This window comes from Epinephelus lanceolatus, chromosome 18 (genome assembly GCF_041903045.1).
Source record: "Epinephelus lanceolatus isolate andai-2023 chromosome 18, ASM4190304v1, whole genome shotgun sequence".
NCBI classification, from domain to species: Eukaryota; Metazoa; Chordata; class Actinopteri; order Perciformes; family Serranidae; genus Epinephelus; species Epinephelus lanceolatus.
The window spans coordinates 13,216,021-13,232,165 of record NC_135751.1 but is presented as its reverse complement, the minus strand read 5'-3'; the positions used below and the strand labels follow the sequence as shown (position 1 = coordinate 13,232,165).

At 40.7% G+C, this 16,145-nt stretch overlaps 1 protein-coding gene across 4 annotated transcripts in view; it reads right to left on the bottom strand.

Moving 5' to 3' along the window:
• Window positions 1–16,145, bottom strand: part of mybpc2a (myosin binding protein Ca) — a 77,822-nt gene that overhangs the window by 30,913 nt on the left and 30,764 nt on the right. For 3 of the 4 annotated variants that reach the window (XM_078161461.1, XM_078161464.1, XM_078161462.1), the window contains 7 exons: window positions 12,122–12,205; window positions 11,831–11,979; window positions 10,349–10,466; window positions 10,066–10,114; window positions 5,407–5,463; window positions 5,125–5,297; window positions 4,721–4,853 (listed from right to left, as the gene is read on the bottom strand). In XM_078161461.1, coding sequence (XP_078017587.1) covers window positions 4,721–4,853; window positions 5,125–5,297; window positions 5,407–5,463; window positions 10,066–10,114; window positions 10,349–10,466; window positions 11,831–11,979; window positions 12,122–12,205 — 763 coding nt within the window. Of the gene's footprint in view, window positions 1–4,720; window positions 4,854–5,124; window positions 5,298–5,406; window positions 5,464–10,065; window positions 10,115–10,348; window positions 10,467–11,830; window positions 11,980–12,121; window positions 12,206–12,879; window positions 12,895–16,145 lie in introns of all 4 variants that reach the window. The other variant, XM_078161463.1, reaches the window with a different exon arrangement.

The window sequence follows — 16,145 nt, the reverse complement described above, 5'->3', positions numbered from 1 at the left end:
TCAATGAAATATACTTCGGTGCTCATGGTTTCTTAAAACTTAAATCTGTTCTTATCTTATTAAACAAATTATTGTAAGGTTCCTAGAAAAAAGGACAACAGAAAACAAAATTTAACACACTTTCTATTTCATTGAGATAGCACATTATACAAATCTGTTTTTCTCCTTTCAGACATATATTTAATTTTTTACCTTGAGTGGTAAAATACTACAGATAAACTGTGTACATTGCTTTTCAGATAAATTAGATACAACATAATTTTCCGTACCATATTCATAAGCAGTTTGGCTTTATATCTTTTTAAAAATGAAACAACGATGACCTGGATTGTATCAGGCTGCCTGTAAAACCCTAATCCCCATGGCTCCTACTCTGTAACCTAAAACATTTGATTCTCTTAGATCTCGATGGTCACGCAGCCTGGAAGAACCTCCTGGGAGGCTCCGCTCAGGGCAAAAAAAAAAAAAAAAAAAGTCACACAGTAACTGTCTTTATCAAAACAGGAAGAGGACTGCCTTATTTTCAATGAACAGCATTAGGCTCCTCAAAATGGCAGATGGTGGGGCCATTGAAAAAATACCACTTGCTGTAACAGCTGTAGCCTCTTCAATAAAACACCAAAAGAAGCCTTTGAAGGAGGAAGGGGAAAGAGCAAAGAGGAGAGCGAGAGACACTGAAGAGAGCTCAGCGGGCTAAAGAGGCTCAAAACTAACATTTTTATCTACTGATAGTCAGAGAGTCGGTGTTTGTTCCCAAAGATTTTTAAATTAAAACAATTGTTGTGACTCATCTCAGTGGGTCTCCAGTCCAGTGTTATGGTGTATTAAGTTTTCAGAGCAGCCACTAAGCTGCACAGTATATTCAAGTGTACTCATAAGCAGTGTTGGCTAAGGGTTACTTTAAAAGTAATCAAAGTACGTTACTGCGATACTTTTTTAAAAAAAGTAACCAGTTACTTTACTGCGTTACTCCCTGAGGTAAAGTAACTCAATTACTTTAAAAGTACTTCCAACGTTACTCCCTGAGAAAAGTAACTCAAGCACTTTTAAAGTACTTTTGAGTATTCTACATTTCCTATTGGGCAATGGACCACGGGGCGCTAAGCCTACATTTTTTGTCTCCAAAATTAAAGTTATGGACCACTTGCCCTTCACTGAGATCCAATTCTCCCATCACAGCCGTCACTTTGACCAGTAGAAACACACAACGATCTGCTGCTGTAGACAACTGTATGACAACAATACCCCAGCGTTTTTAATATTTCCTCTAGGGGTGTTACCACACAGAGTAAAAGGGGGAAATGATGGTGTGAAACAGCAGAGGCACTTTGTCAACCCGCTGAGTTAACGTTACTGTCATTAGCATCAAGCTAGCAAACAATGGTACATCCTCATGGTCGGACATAAAGTAATAACATTAACAAATAGCGGCGGAGCTTTTACTCACCACAACTGCAGAGGCTCCCAGCTTCATTTGAAACAAACTACATTATAGACGGTCTGTTATTTATTAATCCCTCTGTGTGTTTATATATTTACTTTTTATCCGCTCCGTTGTCTTTGTAAAGTTAACATATCGCACCGTCATTTCAAACTCAACACTTGTTTTAAATTAAAAGCCCCATATAACCTCGGCTGAGAGAATCCCTCCATTTTCTAAATAAGCTTTTATTCTGAAACATTTGTCAGAACTTCCTGTGGAAGATACAGTAGCTTGACAGTTTACATTTAGTGCTTAAAATGTAGCTCCTGCCATCTGCTGACGCTTTTAGGTGACTAAGTTACAACAACATGTCGGCTGGCACATGAATAGACACGGTGACTCAAATAATAGTGAAAGTGATAAAAAATAGGACAAGAATAACCCGATGACATCACACACGCCGTGAAAGACGACCGGGGATAATTGGTGAGTACCAGCGTGTAGCGTGTACCAGGCATAATGCCTGAGTCTGAAATGTGTCTGTCAGCGAGTCCTACTCCACCTATTAAACTCCACCGCAGACAACGGCAGCATTTCTCCGACCACGTAGCTAGCCACAAGCTCCGTGTCTTCTTTCAGACTGATAGGTTTAACGTTATCTCCGTTATTAGAACCAAACGACAGCCGTTGCTGTTTCGGAGCTGAAGGACCAGCGTTCTAAAAGTAACATAAGTAACTGATGTCTTGTTTGAAAATGTACTTAAGTATTTGATTACTCAAACAGCAAACTAACGCGTTAGGTTACTCGTTACTGCAAAAAGTAATCAAAGTACTCTACTCGTTACAAAGTAACGCGTTATACCCAACTCTGCTCATAAGCCACTTAATATGCCAGTTAGTCCAACTATTTACAAGTTGCTCTTAAAGGTACACAATGCATGAATTGTTGGCCACAGTTTCGCCAGCAAAGGTGAAAGCTTTGTGTTTTTCTACACTGTGTCCATAATTTTTGTAGCTTCCTCTTGCTCCTCTTGCATGCTGCGTATGGTCTTGTACCTGGTCGCTACCTTTTTATAGAGTCCCGACCTTACCTGCGTGCTTTGCTCAGGAACATCCTGAACATAGTAAACAAGAACAAAATAAGAAAATCCAAGCAGAGGGCAGAGTCTCTGCAGAGAAATACACCACCACACACTTGTAATGGGTCATAAGTAATGATAGAGAGGGATTACTTTTGTGTGAGTCTACACTTTGTTTTTTAGGGAAATCCTGTATAGTATACTTTTAATACTATTTGGATATTTCCTCTAAGGGTTGGTGGAAACCAAAAACAGATCTCAAAGGAGAGTTAATATTGGGCTTCACGTGGGCTATATAGAAAGGGATGTAGCCACCATAATGTCACCCATTGGTTTGTGGACTCCCATTTTGAATCCTCAAGCTTGGCATTTTGGACATGGCCATCTTGGATTTTTGGAGCTGGAAGTGATCATATTTGAACAAGAGGGTGGAGCTGTGGAGGAGCGAGGGATCTGACTTGGACCCTACAATACCAGAGTAGTGACACACATTGGCCAAGTGGAAAGTTGGTCACATGCCCTCTAGTGGCGGGATAGCGTGTTGCATATCCAACCAAGAACTGACTGAACTTCAGTATTTCTGCATTGCTGCCGACCAGGAATTCGTGTGCGTTTCCAAAGTCAAGCAAACCTAAAAGCATAATCTACCATAATCTACCGTAATATAATATATGTATATATATATATACATATATATATATAGCAGCGTAATATGACCCGTTTACAGGTAAAAAAAACAAACAAACAGTTGTCTACCATAATGTTACTCTCTAGATTTTGAAATAAACAAATTATAAGCATGACTTAATATGACCAAGACACCTAAAAGTAAAAACAAGGCAGTTTTCATCAACTTACAAGCAAGTCCGTGTCAGACATACTGTAAGTGAACGGGTTTTCTGGTCGGAAAGGTAATGCCCTCATGCCCCACTAGAGGGCGCGTGAGGCTTAACTTCAACATACCACAAGAGTCAGTGGAAGTGTCCTCACTCTGGTATTGTTGGGTCCTTGGTCTGACAGAGAAGCCAAGAACATTGTCTGCAAATAGGCTGTCACTTAAAGTGGCCCACCCTAAATTATGTGTATCTTTAACTATTAATAAAATGCAAACAGATGAGTTATATAAAAATTCCTACCCCGCACAGTTGTCATGAATGTTGAAATTAGCTATAGAGACCAAAACTTTTTTTTGTACCAGGCTGCAATCATGTTTATTTTTCCTGTAAAATTGGGCAATTTAACATTGGAGTCTATGGTGATTGACTGTTTTGAGTCAGCCTCAAGTGGCCATTTGAGGAACTGCAGTTTTTTTTTTCACACTTCTGCGTTGGCTTCTTTTTTTTCTGGAGGTTGCCGCTTGCCGTAAACATGACTCCTAATAACTGCTAATGTAGCTTCATGTCCAGATATGTATATTGGCAGCTGTTCGCTAACATGTTCACCATAACAACTTAAGGTTGCGTTGCCCCCAAGGTGACAAAACATCAGTTAACTTAAAAAAAAATAGTAAATCCCTGTGCACAGCGGCGCAGTGCTTCTTCTAGGTGCCAGCTGGTACAGGATAAATCACAGTCAAGAGTTCAAAACTTCCAGCGCACACTAGAATATCAGGATTGACACAAAGTTTATTCAAAAATGTTTAACAACAAAAGGAGCGCTCCTTTTGTTGTTAAACATTTTTGAATAAACTTTGTGTCAATCCTGATATTCTAGTGTGCGCTGGAAGTTTTTGATCTCTTATCAGTTAATTTAAGTTAGGGTTGACACTGAGGCTTACAGAGAGGTTAGTTTGAGAGCATGTTATTTGATTAATAGGACTCTCAGTGCATCGCCTTCAGTTATGGAGGTGTCTACCTGCTTAATATATCTCAGCTTCATCCAGTCTCCCTGCTCCGTGCCTATATTAGTTTTTTCTGGCTGCAGTAACGACCAAGGTGGCAGTGAGTGGTAAACCTATATCAATCATGAAAATGCACTTTTTGCATGGCTTCATTGAGCAGCTAGGACCTGCCAGGGCCCAATGGCTGTCAAGGTCATCAGATTTAGAATGGTGCAGTTTAACTGTTCACAACTTTTTACAACAACAGTCACTTTGTTTAAACTGCAGTAACATCCAACTGCAATGAGGCGTACATTACTATACTCCCTCAACATCACACTTACACCAACACATTTACTGCTCAGTGCACCACATAAGTGGTGGTGGTAAGTTGCTCACTTGGCTGATGGTTTGATTTCCTGTCCATTTTTGAGCCACTTGACTTGAGCGTCGGGGTCAGCCACCTCCACTGTGAGCTGGATCCTCTTGCCCTTGTCCACTGAGTAGGCTGAGTCAAGCTTCCTCAGGAAAGCTGAGTGGAAAGTATCCAGTTAGTATAGTTCAACCACTGCTTTAATAGCCAAATAATCCATAAGTGCCAACCAACAGCAAGCATATGCTAATACACGTTCCACCTGTTGTCCCTGCAATATAACTCCCCCCCTCCGAAGGCCTTTAAATGCTGCTGGTATTTACAGCCCACTGCATTAAAGAGCTCTGGTTTCCTGCCTGCCGCCTCACTCCTTGTGCACAGTCTTCTTTTGCCTCGTAACACCTCTCCTGTCTCTTTCCTCACTTCTCACCGTCACTCTTCTTGGGCTCCACCTTCTTCATCTTCTTCAACCTCTTCAGCATGCCCCTCAGGTCTGTGATGCCATACTCGAAGGCAATCTTCTCATAGTCACAGGGCTTGGCATTCTTTAAGATTTCCCATACATCCACTTCTTCTACCACAGTCTCCTTTTGTTTCCTCTCCCTTGACATGTGTGATTGAGATAAAACCAGAGAGACAACCAAATTTAAGAGATTCAAATTTAGGTTATTACTGTATCATGCATGTCTGTGGGTGACGTAGATGATCTTACCTTTTCTTGAGCAGGGCACTGAAGTCGAGATCACCAGCATCCTCATCTGCATCTCCACTGGAGTTAAAAGAAAAGAGGCTCAGGGGGAATAATGTTGTTATGTTTCTAAATCTGTGCAACACTGGTGAAAAAAACAGCATTAGAAAATGTAGCTTCATAATAAAACATCCCCTTTTATTCCACATTACACAGAGCTATAAATACAGGGCGAAATTACAAGACAATTATAAACCCAACAAAGACAACATGAGCGAATACAAAAGCACACGGCGGAGTTCTAATGAATTAGTGGCTGTAGTTAAAGCTTACCCTTTTTTTTCATCCTGTGTTCGATGCAAAAATAGGATGAGTGAGAACACAGAGTGGAGCGTTTGATGAGGACTACAAGCTACCATCATGCCCTAAATTCGAGTGACAGACAGAAATGACAACAGACAAGCACATGTAAGCAGCAGACGTGACAAAAATGAGCAAGAAGCAAAATACATACTTTTCAAACACAAATATTGTATACTGTAAATCAGAGGTGGGACCAAGTGAGTCTCAAGTCTTTACACTCAGGTTCCAAGTCAAGACTTACAAGTCCCAAGTCAAGTCCAAAGTTCTAAACCTGGAGTTTCTAGTCCTAAGCAAGTCATAATACACTCTTCACCAAAAGTAATGGCACTTTAATAACAGAGTAGTGAAAGTAAATGTACCAATATTTTTAAAACTTGTGTTTACTTGTTAAAACTAGTTTGCTAAAAGTAAATACTTAGCTGTAAAGCTAACATTAGTTGAGCCTTAACTTACCGCTCTTTGTGCACCTTCAAATGTCGAAGTCATTGCGTCTATGCCTGTAATTTTCAATCTGCATGTTTTTCATACAGCAACTTGTTTTTTGTTGGCCACCGCATAGTTTTTGTATGCTAACGAAATTGTCTTTAGTGTCATTTTTTTTCCAACTGGCACTCAGTAACAAGTTAGTTAGTTAACATTAGCTCTTCATGGTTCTTGCTGGTAATGAATAGAGTTAAGGTAATCTGATTCAGGAAATGAAGGGAAATTATTGATTTGTGACACTCTTTTTGAATAACAATCTTTGGGCTTGGGGGGAGGTATCAAGTATTTTTAAATCAAAAGGCTCAGGTACAAGTGAATTCATGAGTCACTAATGTTAAAGTCCAAGTCGTGTTTCAAGTCTTTTTTGATTTTGTCAAGTTGAGTCTAAAGTCTTAAAATTTGTAAATCAAAATTTGAGTCCAAGTCATGTGATTCGAGTCCACACCTCTGCTATATATCGCAGAAGTACAAGTGAATAATCTGATTGTGCAAGTTCCGGAGCATGGCTGAGGTGTTGTTAGCCCAGATGTGGCTAAAGGTGATCTTAGGTTGAAGTCTGAGATGAATTCATCAGGATACACTCAAGATTCAAATCAAAAAAGGCTATTTCATGCAGATTAATATGTTAAGGACTTCACAAGGGGGGAAAATATGGCCGTGTTTCACCACATAAACCCTTTATTACCCCTAACATGCACATTTCACAAGTGATGAGAAAAATTCACATGGTCTCGAGTCATCAGTCACCCTCTTGTGCTCAACAAGGTGACAAGTGTTGTGTGTGGCACACGCCAATAAATGTCTACAGGCTCGAGTGCTTGTTGTTTTCCACTGTGAACAGTTTTGGCAGCTCCTTTACAGCGTAGAGTGTGTTTCCCTGCCATTGTTGAGGCTCATTGAACCCCTTGGAGAGCAAGATAAATGCCAATAAATTCAAAGCCATTCCGAGTGATCATGTTCGTCCTATGGATGAACGGTTCATCCAAGGATAACATCCATCCATGTTGTCCTTGCCGTCCTGTAAGCAAGTCAATTCTCCCAGGGTGATAATGACCCCGTTCCCAGGGCACACGTGAACATCAAATGGTCGGGTGAGCATAAAAACGATGTTAGATGTGTTCCACGGCCAGATTTCAACCTACTTGAGCATTTTTGAGAGATCCCTGAGTACTCACCAGATGAAACTATCAGACACCAAATGATGGAAGGAGGGTGCTGCAGGATGTTTTTACACATGGTTTGTTTAAAGTCTTTTTTAGAATTTCATTGATGTAAAAAACAGATTTTCCAATGCTGTTAGTGGTATACGATATTGGACTAGAGTTCACATGAAAATGGGGACCAGGGGAATACTATAATGAGCTCTCTTACATGGTGCAAGCATGTGCATAGAGAGCAAAACATGAAATGCTCATCTCTCATATTAGTCTATGTTATTGTAGTGTGAAAAATTGAGCTTTTTCCAAGCTGCTGCAGCAGGAGCTTGACGCTCACACAGAAAACAAAAACTGAAATGAAAACCTTGTTTTTCTCAGAGTGTCAGTGACACAAACTCATACTGATGCACAATGATAGACAAACACGCCATGATTCAGAAGAATGTCCATGTGTGTTATATACAGTTTCGCTCATTAGCATGGAGCATTTGCAGCTATGATTTGCTCTGATAGTGTTAATTTTTCAGACAGTGTTGGTGAGTTTTATTTTCATTCTGTCGAGTTTAGATGAAGCATGTTTGACAATGATTAACAGGGCAATTAAGCAAACGTTAGTCTTAGTTTGGTGGAAGAGAGAAACTTGAATTCAGAAGATTGTATTTTTCTGTTTAATAATTAAAAAGGGGTGCAGGAATATTTCTGTTCAGCCTGCATACCCTCCGTCCAAAGCTGTGATCAACTTGTCTGATGACAGGACACTCCACTGCTCATTTAGTCATTATAGCAAAACCTCACCTAAGGGAGCTCCTGACTTAACGCAAGTTGGTTTGTTTATATGGAAATTAGCCCACTACAGCCAGGAAGTCCGCCAGGCTTTGAGGCCAATTTTGGGGGTGGCCAAACAGTGTCCAAATCTGACATGTGATGCCATTGGGCCCAAAAAGACTTTTTCCCAAAGACTCACATTGTAAAAGAGATGTGTGTAAGTTTTGTTAAGCATTACAGCTCCTGCAAAATGACTCATTTGACTATCAGAATTTGATCTATTCAGTACAATAACATTTGTACACATCATATTATCCTCATTTACGTCAGCAGAGCTTTAACCCAGAAGTAGCACAGAAGTCTCTACCGGTTGTAATGACAACGGTACACATAAAGAAAAGGCTGCTGCTCTTACTGCTGCTATGTTGATTTGAATAGGAATGCCTGTTCTATTCTTCATCTATTTCCATGATCATGATCATGGTGCACACTAAAACAAACTTACATGTAATTTAGTGACAAATGAATTTGATTGATTTGCAATTTGGGGTTGTTTTAGCTACATTTAGACCACCACATGATCACTACTGGATGTTTTCTTTACTTTGGAATTCATCTGTGTGTAGCATTGTCATGACATACAGTATAAATACTGTAAGTTTGCTGACATGCTTGTATGCCTCAAGAGTAAATATACTGTGGCATAATATGCAAGCAAGAAACACTGTTCCACACACACTGTAAGTGACTCTCACAGACTGCAGTGCAAGTGTACAGTGTGTATTCCACAGAATATTTTCCGTGTCCCTTTGAAGGCTTTTCAGCTGGCCATCCAGTCAGCAAAGTGACAACATGAAGAAGAGAAAATAGCCTGATATGCCCGGGGCATATGATGGGTAGCTTGGGCTATTTCAGACATGAAACGCACATTAAAAGATCCTCCAGAGACATGAGGGGTGAACAGGAGTGAATATCCAAAAGAGTCCAGTGGAGTCAGACCACATGTATTTGCTACTGTAATACATGTGAAGAGAAACACACAGATGAGTGTCCCATAGGAGACAGGATTCTCCATACTTACCTTTTGGAGGTTGAGCTGAATGACCTTGGCATAACAAGGTGTTTAACACACTCATCTATTATCTCTCCAGCAACATATTTGAGTTTTAACCAACTTTTCACTTTTCATTTATCACACCAACCTCCACCCTCGCCCTCTCCTCTCCTTTATATCAGCATTCTGCAAATAAGCACGCTGACATGCTGTCTAAACCACAATATGATGCTGCTTTTTCTCCCGTTGCGTCTCTCATCTTACCTGTGCCATTTTGCTCACGCTCTAACGTGAGGGAGGGAAATTATATTTTTAAACACAGGTTACAAATATGGGAACTCTGTGTCTGGAGTGGAGTCTGGAGGTGTCTGTCAAGGTGTCAAGTGATTCATGATCACACAGGATGCACACAGTATACAGGCTGAGAACAGCTGAAATTATAAAAACTCATTAAAAAGCTACACAGTCATGGGATACACACATAGATACACTCCACACAAGCAGCAGCAGAGACAAAAATAGACACTGAGGGGAAAACGATACATTTAAAAAAAGGAAAAGTCCCTTCAGACACTGTCACCTGAGACATGTGACGAAATACATAAGATGCTTAACCATAAGGGACTCCAGGTGAAGCAAAACACCAAGGCAGCAGACGTATTGAGATGTGACAGAAAGACAGAGAAAGCAGACAAACTGACTTGTACAAAGTCGGCTACAACTGAGGGATAGACAGACACACAGGCAGAGACGCTCGTTGAGACTGACAGATGCCCAGAGGCAGCGATCTACAGAGGAGCATATGGGAGACAGTGTGACGGGTGACATGTTGAGTAGACCCTCGCCGACACTGACACTCACGATCGCTTAAACGCCTCCAAGATGTTGTCCTGCTGCTCCTCTTGTACAGCTGAAAGCAGACAGAAGGAGAAAACTGGTGAGAGCCTGGCTAGGATAATTCATTACACAGCGGGCATGAGCAGCAAAGGAATAATGGACTGATGACCTCGCTAGGCCACTAAATGATAGGACCTAATGTGTATCGCACTCACTGAGTTATTGGCTGACAAAGCCAGTTACATAGTAATGGTGGACATGCTGAATGGAAGATGACAATAATGAGATTGTCTGTCTCCAGACCTACCCTGCACAGAGACATCGAATGTGCAGCTGTCGCACTTGTCTTTGGAGGTGACCTCGCAGCGGTAGCCACCTGCGTCTGCATCCACTACTTTGATGATGCTCATCTCGTAAGTGTAGATCTGACAGGGAGAGAGAGGGGGATGATGTGCTGGAGAACACATGCAATTAAATGAACACACACACACACACACACACACACACATATATGCACAGATATGCAGTGCGTGCTTAGAAACGTACTCAGAGTATACAGAGCACACAGTTTGACCGATATCCGTTTGCTGATAAAGCCATTGGGCAGATATCGCCTTTTATTAGTCGGCTGCTCAATGCAGCTTTTTAGATTACACACTCATCATTCCCTCCAGTTTGTAAAAGTTCTCTTTTGTAATTCAGCATTATTCAAATATTTACAGTTTATTTTGGCATTTTGTTGAATACTAGTTGCGCGTATATTTTGTGCATAACTTGCACAACAAGTGCATCTGTGTCCCAGAAGTGGAGAGAATCAACTGAATGAGGAAGTTGTGATGTAAAATATAATATAGTAATAGCATGCAAATACATTCCTGCAGTCCCAGAGATTCATTTAAAAAGTTAAAAGGAACTGTGAGACACGTACAAAGAATGGCTGGAAAGGATCTTCTTTTGGTGTAGTTTTAAGATTTCAATGTTGAAGCTGCAGCTATGACAAATAAAACATCTACTGGGAGATGGTAGAGCACTTACCTGATCATTCAGAAAATGCTTTTATAGTTGTATATATTTATATATAAGCAAATATAAAAATATACACATACTACTTTGTAAGACTGAGAGTTAATTGCCATACTTACCATAGGCTGTATATAATTACGGATGACGTGTCTCAACTTCCTCCCACTGTACAAAAATTAAGCCAATATATCCAAATACAGGCACTGCCATCTTGCATTGATGACGCTGTTTGGAGCCAGAGACTGCACAGTGGCAATCGGGGAGTGGAGCCACAGTATCAAGGTCCCTCCCATACGCCCACCAGACTCAAACACGAGTCAGTCACATAGCATTGAAAAGCTAATAATAAAAATAATACACTTCAGTGTGATAACAACTACATACTGTACAAATACAGAGACCATTTTGGGAAAAATGTATTTGACGAATACTTTGAGTTTTTAGTTTGACCCACAGACTATAGTATAGCATCTGCACTTAATCCCACTGTACAAAAATGAAGCCAAAATATGATTGCAGATGTCTGTCAAGTTAAACTTTTGATCAGATGACAGTGCTTGACAAAAAGTCACCAAAGCCAGTAGTCTTCAACCTCTGGGGACCATGAATATCTCTACAAAACTCTACAAAACTTTTTGAGATATTAGTCTGTACCAAAGAGGTTGACCAGTCAACAAATATATGGCCACCCTTTGAGCCATACTGTTAGCATGGCTAATAATTTCTTTAATAATCAGTGTACAGAGGTTACATGGTGCATACACACCTTGGTGTTCCTGTCATAGACCTCTTTGAACTGCAGGTGCTTCCCAGCCTTGCTGCCCAGGTCCAGCCACTTCCCCTTCAGCCATTTCATATTCGGCTTCCTCGTCAGGTTTGAGGAGTCAACTTTAGCCACAAACGTGATGTCCTTGCCTGCCAGGAGCAAGAATGAGACACAGTAATTAATTCAGATAGATTAGCTGTCTGTACTCCAACAAGAATTTGGCACTAAGTGGGCCACTCCTTTCATTCTGAATATAATTCATGATTTTTACGGCGGATCATCTTGCCAGACCTTTTGTTGCTGTGACACTCTCTGGCTTCTGCACGAAAATGCCGCTCAGCTCGGACATCTGAGGATCCTCCCCTGGTACATGCTCTGTGATGGGTGGTGAAAAGAAGAATCACAGAGGACAAATTAAAGTTGGAAATCACGATCTGGGCACCACTCAGATAAAGACACGACAAACAGATTGCAGACCACAACAGGAGACAAGTCGACCAAGCAAACCACCAAATCAGCAGTCTTCTTAATTGTGGTGCTTTTACAGTGGAACGCCTGTTTACTGATCATCTGGGAGAAATATAATTTGATGATAAGAAGTTTCAAACCACTAAATTCCACCCGCTGAGCACAGGGATCTATTCCTTTTGTACGGTTATTTAGCACTAAAACTGAGCAACAGTCTTTCCGTAAGGCAAAAACTGTTGAGCGAGAAATGCCTTTGCTGTTACACTGCATAAACCATTTGGGACCCTCTGATAAATGACAGGCGACCAAGGAGCCCCCTGGAACAGACTGGCCCCAGGGAATAGAGAAACTCCTCAGATCACCTCTGAAGAAACCACATTAGGGTTGACTCTCTGCAATCTTCTGCCACCCTGACAGAACATAAGCTGAGGCTGTACGCTCTTATCTTGGCGATAAAAAACGAGCTGCTCTTTTATCCATTCGCTTGTTTCTTTTGCAAGTAAATTGATGTAACCTCTGTAAGGTGTTTGCTTGTCAGTTGATACGCTTTACAGAGAGGCTAACGTATTAATTTCTCTTACCATCAGGAGGCAACTCTGCATCAGAGGGGGGGGGGGGAGAAGGAGAGAGCGGGGAACACGTCAGTTTGTACAGTATCTGTACTGTGCTGTTCAACACAAGCGTTAATTGGCCCAATGATAATCTTGACTTCAGGTGAGGAGCACTCACACACTAAATCGACGTGCTCTCACACTCCAAAAAACACATCTTTCCTTCCCTGACTCTAATTAACAAATCCTATTTTTCTTTTACAGAAAAACACACACCTATTTATGAGTTATGTCTTCAACAATGAAGTTGCAAAGTCGCTTTAATTGTGCTGAAGTCAGGAGGTTAACTGTAAATAATCTGCATAAACTCTGATTTCTCTCACTTTCTGAGTTAGACATAGTGTAAGTTACAGGAAAAGGTTTACGGACAAGCAGCAGGTGAAGATAACATCGGACCACCAATCAAGTAGAGTGAGTATTGTCCTGGGTGGACATCCATTGGACGAGAGCAGTCGCTGAGAGAATGGATCCAGGGTCACGTGTCAACTAAAGTCATGCGCCTCCATAAATTCAGAGAGCCACACCATCAGCACCTCTTCCTCTCTCTCTCTCTCTCTCTCTCTCTCTCTCTCTCTCTCTCTCTCTGCTTTTATGGGCTTGGTTAATTTGATCTTTTAATCAAAAGTGCCCCTGAGGACAGATCCAAGTTCAGATGTTCAGGATGATTTAAAAGGTTTCAGTTAGAATGCTAAGTGGGTGAAGCTGATCCTGGAATGGCACCCAGGGGACACATTTGAATGTTTACACTCATACACTGTTACATTGGACAGTTGCTGTGTTTTGGATGAGGGTTGCATAGTGAAATTAACTCCGGACACTGTCCTAGGGTTCTGGGAATGGACTTTGATTTTGGACAAAAGCCTGCAGGGACTTAGTGACTGAAAAACAAAAGCCGGCAGCTTCATAGTTTGGTAATGAAGACAGTTTGTAACAACCCACATGACAGTATTTAGTAACGCTACATTTTGTGGACACGAAATGTTCTCCTAACTAATTCCTAGAAACTTTCCTGGGAAGAACAATGTAATTTGGTACTAATTTTAGGGAAAATGGAGACAAAGTTTGGGGATTAGTATGAGTGTGTGACTGCCCTACAGTCTACATTAAGAGGAGGTTGGGGCGGATAGGGTCAACAAAATGGCTGACTTTAAAGGGATACTTCACCCACAAAATTATGAAAACTTATAAATTCATATATCAATTACTCACCCCGTGTGTAGAATTCGTGAAGAGACAAATTGGAGTTAAAGGGGTCTATGTTTAACAACAAGACAACAATAACAACTATAACAAAGCATCCATTTATAAACTTTTGCACAACTTATGCAGTATAATCCTGGATAGCCTCATTTATCCAGTCAGTACTTCCTAAACATGTGCATTTTTGATCAAACCTCACTTCAGTCAGGACCTGTTTAGTCAAAGAAAACTTTATTTCTATTTGCAGTATTGCATGGCTCTGTTCTGGGGCCTCTCTGCCTTTCCTAAGCCTATGCAGAAAGCCCTTCCATGCGCCCACATGGAAAGCCTAAGGTGAAGAGAGCACACCTCTCCACCCTTCTGTATGCCAATGTGGAAAGCCTTAAGGCGGAGAGAGCATACCTCTGCCCTTCCACACGCAAATGAGAAAAGCCTGATGCCAAGTGAGCATACTCTGCCCTTCCACGCGCAAACAAGGAAAGCCTGAGGCAGAGAGAGCAAACCTCCCTGCCCTTTCATGTGTCTAAATGTAAAGCCTAAGGCAGGGAGAGCAGCAGCAAAGACCCCCAGGAGCAGAACAGAGCAAGCATCAGTGACAAACAGAAATGACATTGATAAGTCAGACAGGACATAAAAGGAAGAGCTGTGGTGGAGGCAGGTTGCAAAGCTGATCCATCAGTTGATTGGGCTGTTTGAGACCAGCTGATGTAGCTGAGATGTGAACTGAGCTTGACATCATGTCCTGCCTGAACTACGGTAATGCTATGCTCAATTATCTAAAACGATTCTGCATGAACATTATCATGTATGGATGAGTAGCACGCCTGGAGAAGCACATGAGCAGAACTGTATTATTCCTATGCTTACGTGTTTCAAATATTGACATTTTAATGAAAATGCATACTGCTCATACAACTGGATAAATGAGACTTGAATTAAACTGCACAAGTTATGTAAGAGTTTCTAAATGCATGTTTTGATATAGTTTCACTGCTGTTAAACATGGTCCCCTTTTACTCAATTTCATCAAGAACTCTCTCTGTTTCTTCATTTACCGTGGAGGCATGCGAGGAAAAACGTTTTCTTCACAAATTCAGTGTAACATGGAGTGAATGATTGATACATAAATGGTTATTTTTTGGCTGGAGTATTCCTTTAACAAGGGAGACCACTGTTTCCTCTTTCCTACAGACAGTCAACATGTGTTTCTTTTAACCACGCCCAGGATCATCCCCTAATCTCGAGTGTTTATTGCTGTAACCATGACAATCCTTCATATATGTTGAACTGCATACTTGCCTGCTGAGAAATTGTAAATTGTTCAGCTTCACCTGCAGGAATTGATTCCTTAGCTGTTTACCAGTTAAAGACGGTCTGTATTTAACATATAATAAGCATCAAATTACATTGTTCTTTCTATGAACCTTCCCAGAGAATTATTAGGAAATGATTAGGAATTTATGGACCTGCAGAATAAGAGCTTATCAAATATTCTATCCCAGACTGGGTATTACTACTCTAAAATAGTAACATATCCATTCCATCCATAAATTACACTACTATACATAGAATGTATAGTAGTGTAATTTCATGGTTATTACTTATTCATTACATCATCAGAGCACCACCTCATAGAACACACAGTGTCTCAAACTTCAACCTCATGTTGTACATACAGCATAAAAAGAAATGAACAACTGTATAACCAGTGTGATTACCAGCAGTCTTACATTGCACTGTCATATCATTCAGTAGTAACATGTTGCAGGATATCCACATATCACACACAAACACACATGATATATGCCCAGCATAAGTACAGGCAGGATATATCACTGTTTATAAACCAGACCTCGTCAATTCATTTCACATTCAAACACTCTCAAATGTTCTCTCGGATGCTTTGGTGGAAGCAATCTGACCACTTTAATCACTTTGTTGTTATCTCTGTCATAGACTTCTCTGTTGTCTGTTATATTTGTATTTTATTTACTCATTTTACCATCATTTTGTTTTATCTGACAGTTTATCTGATG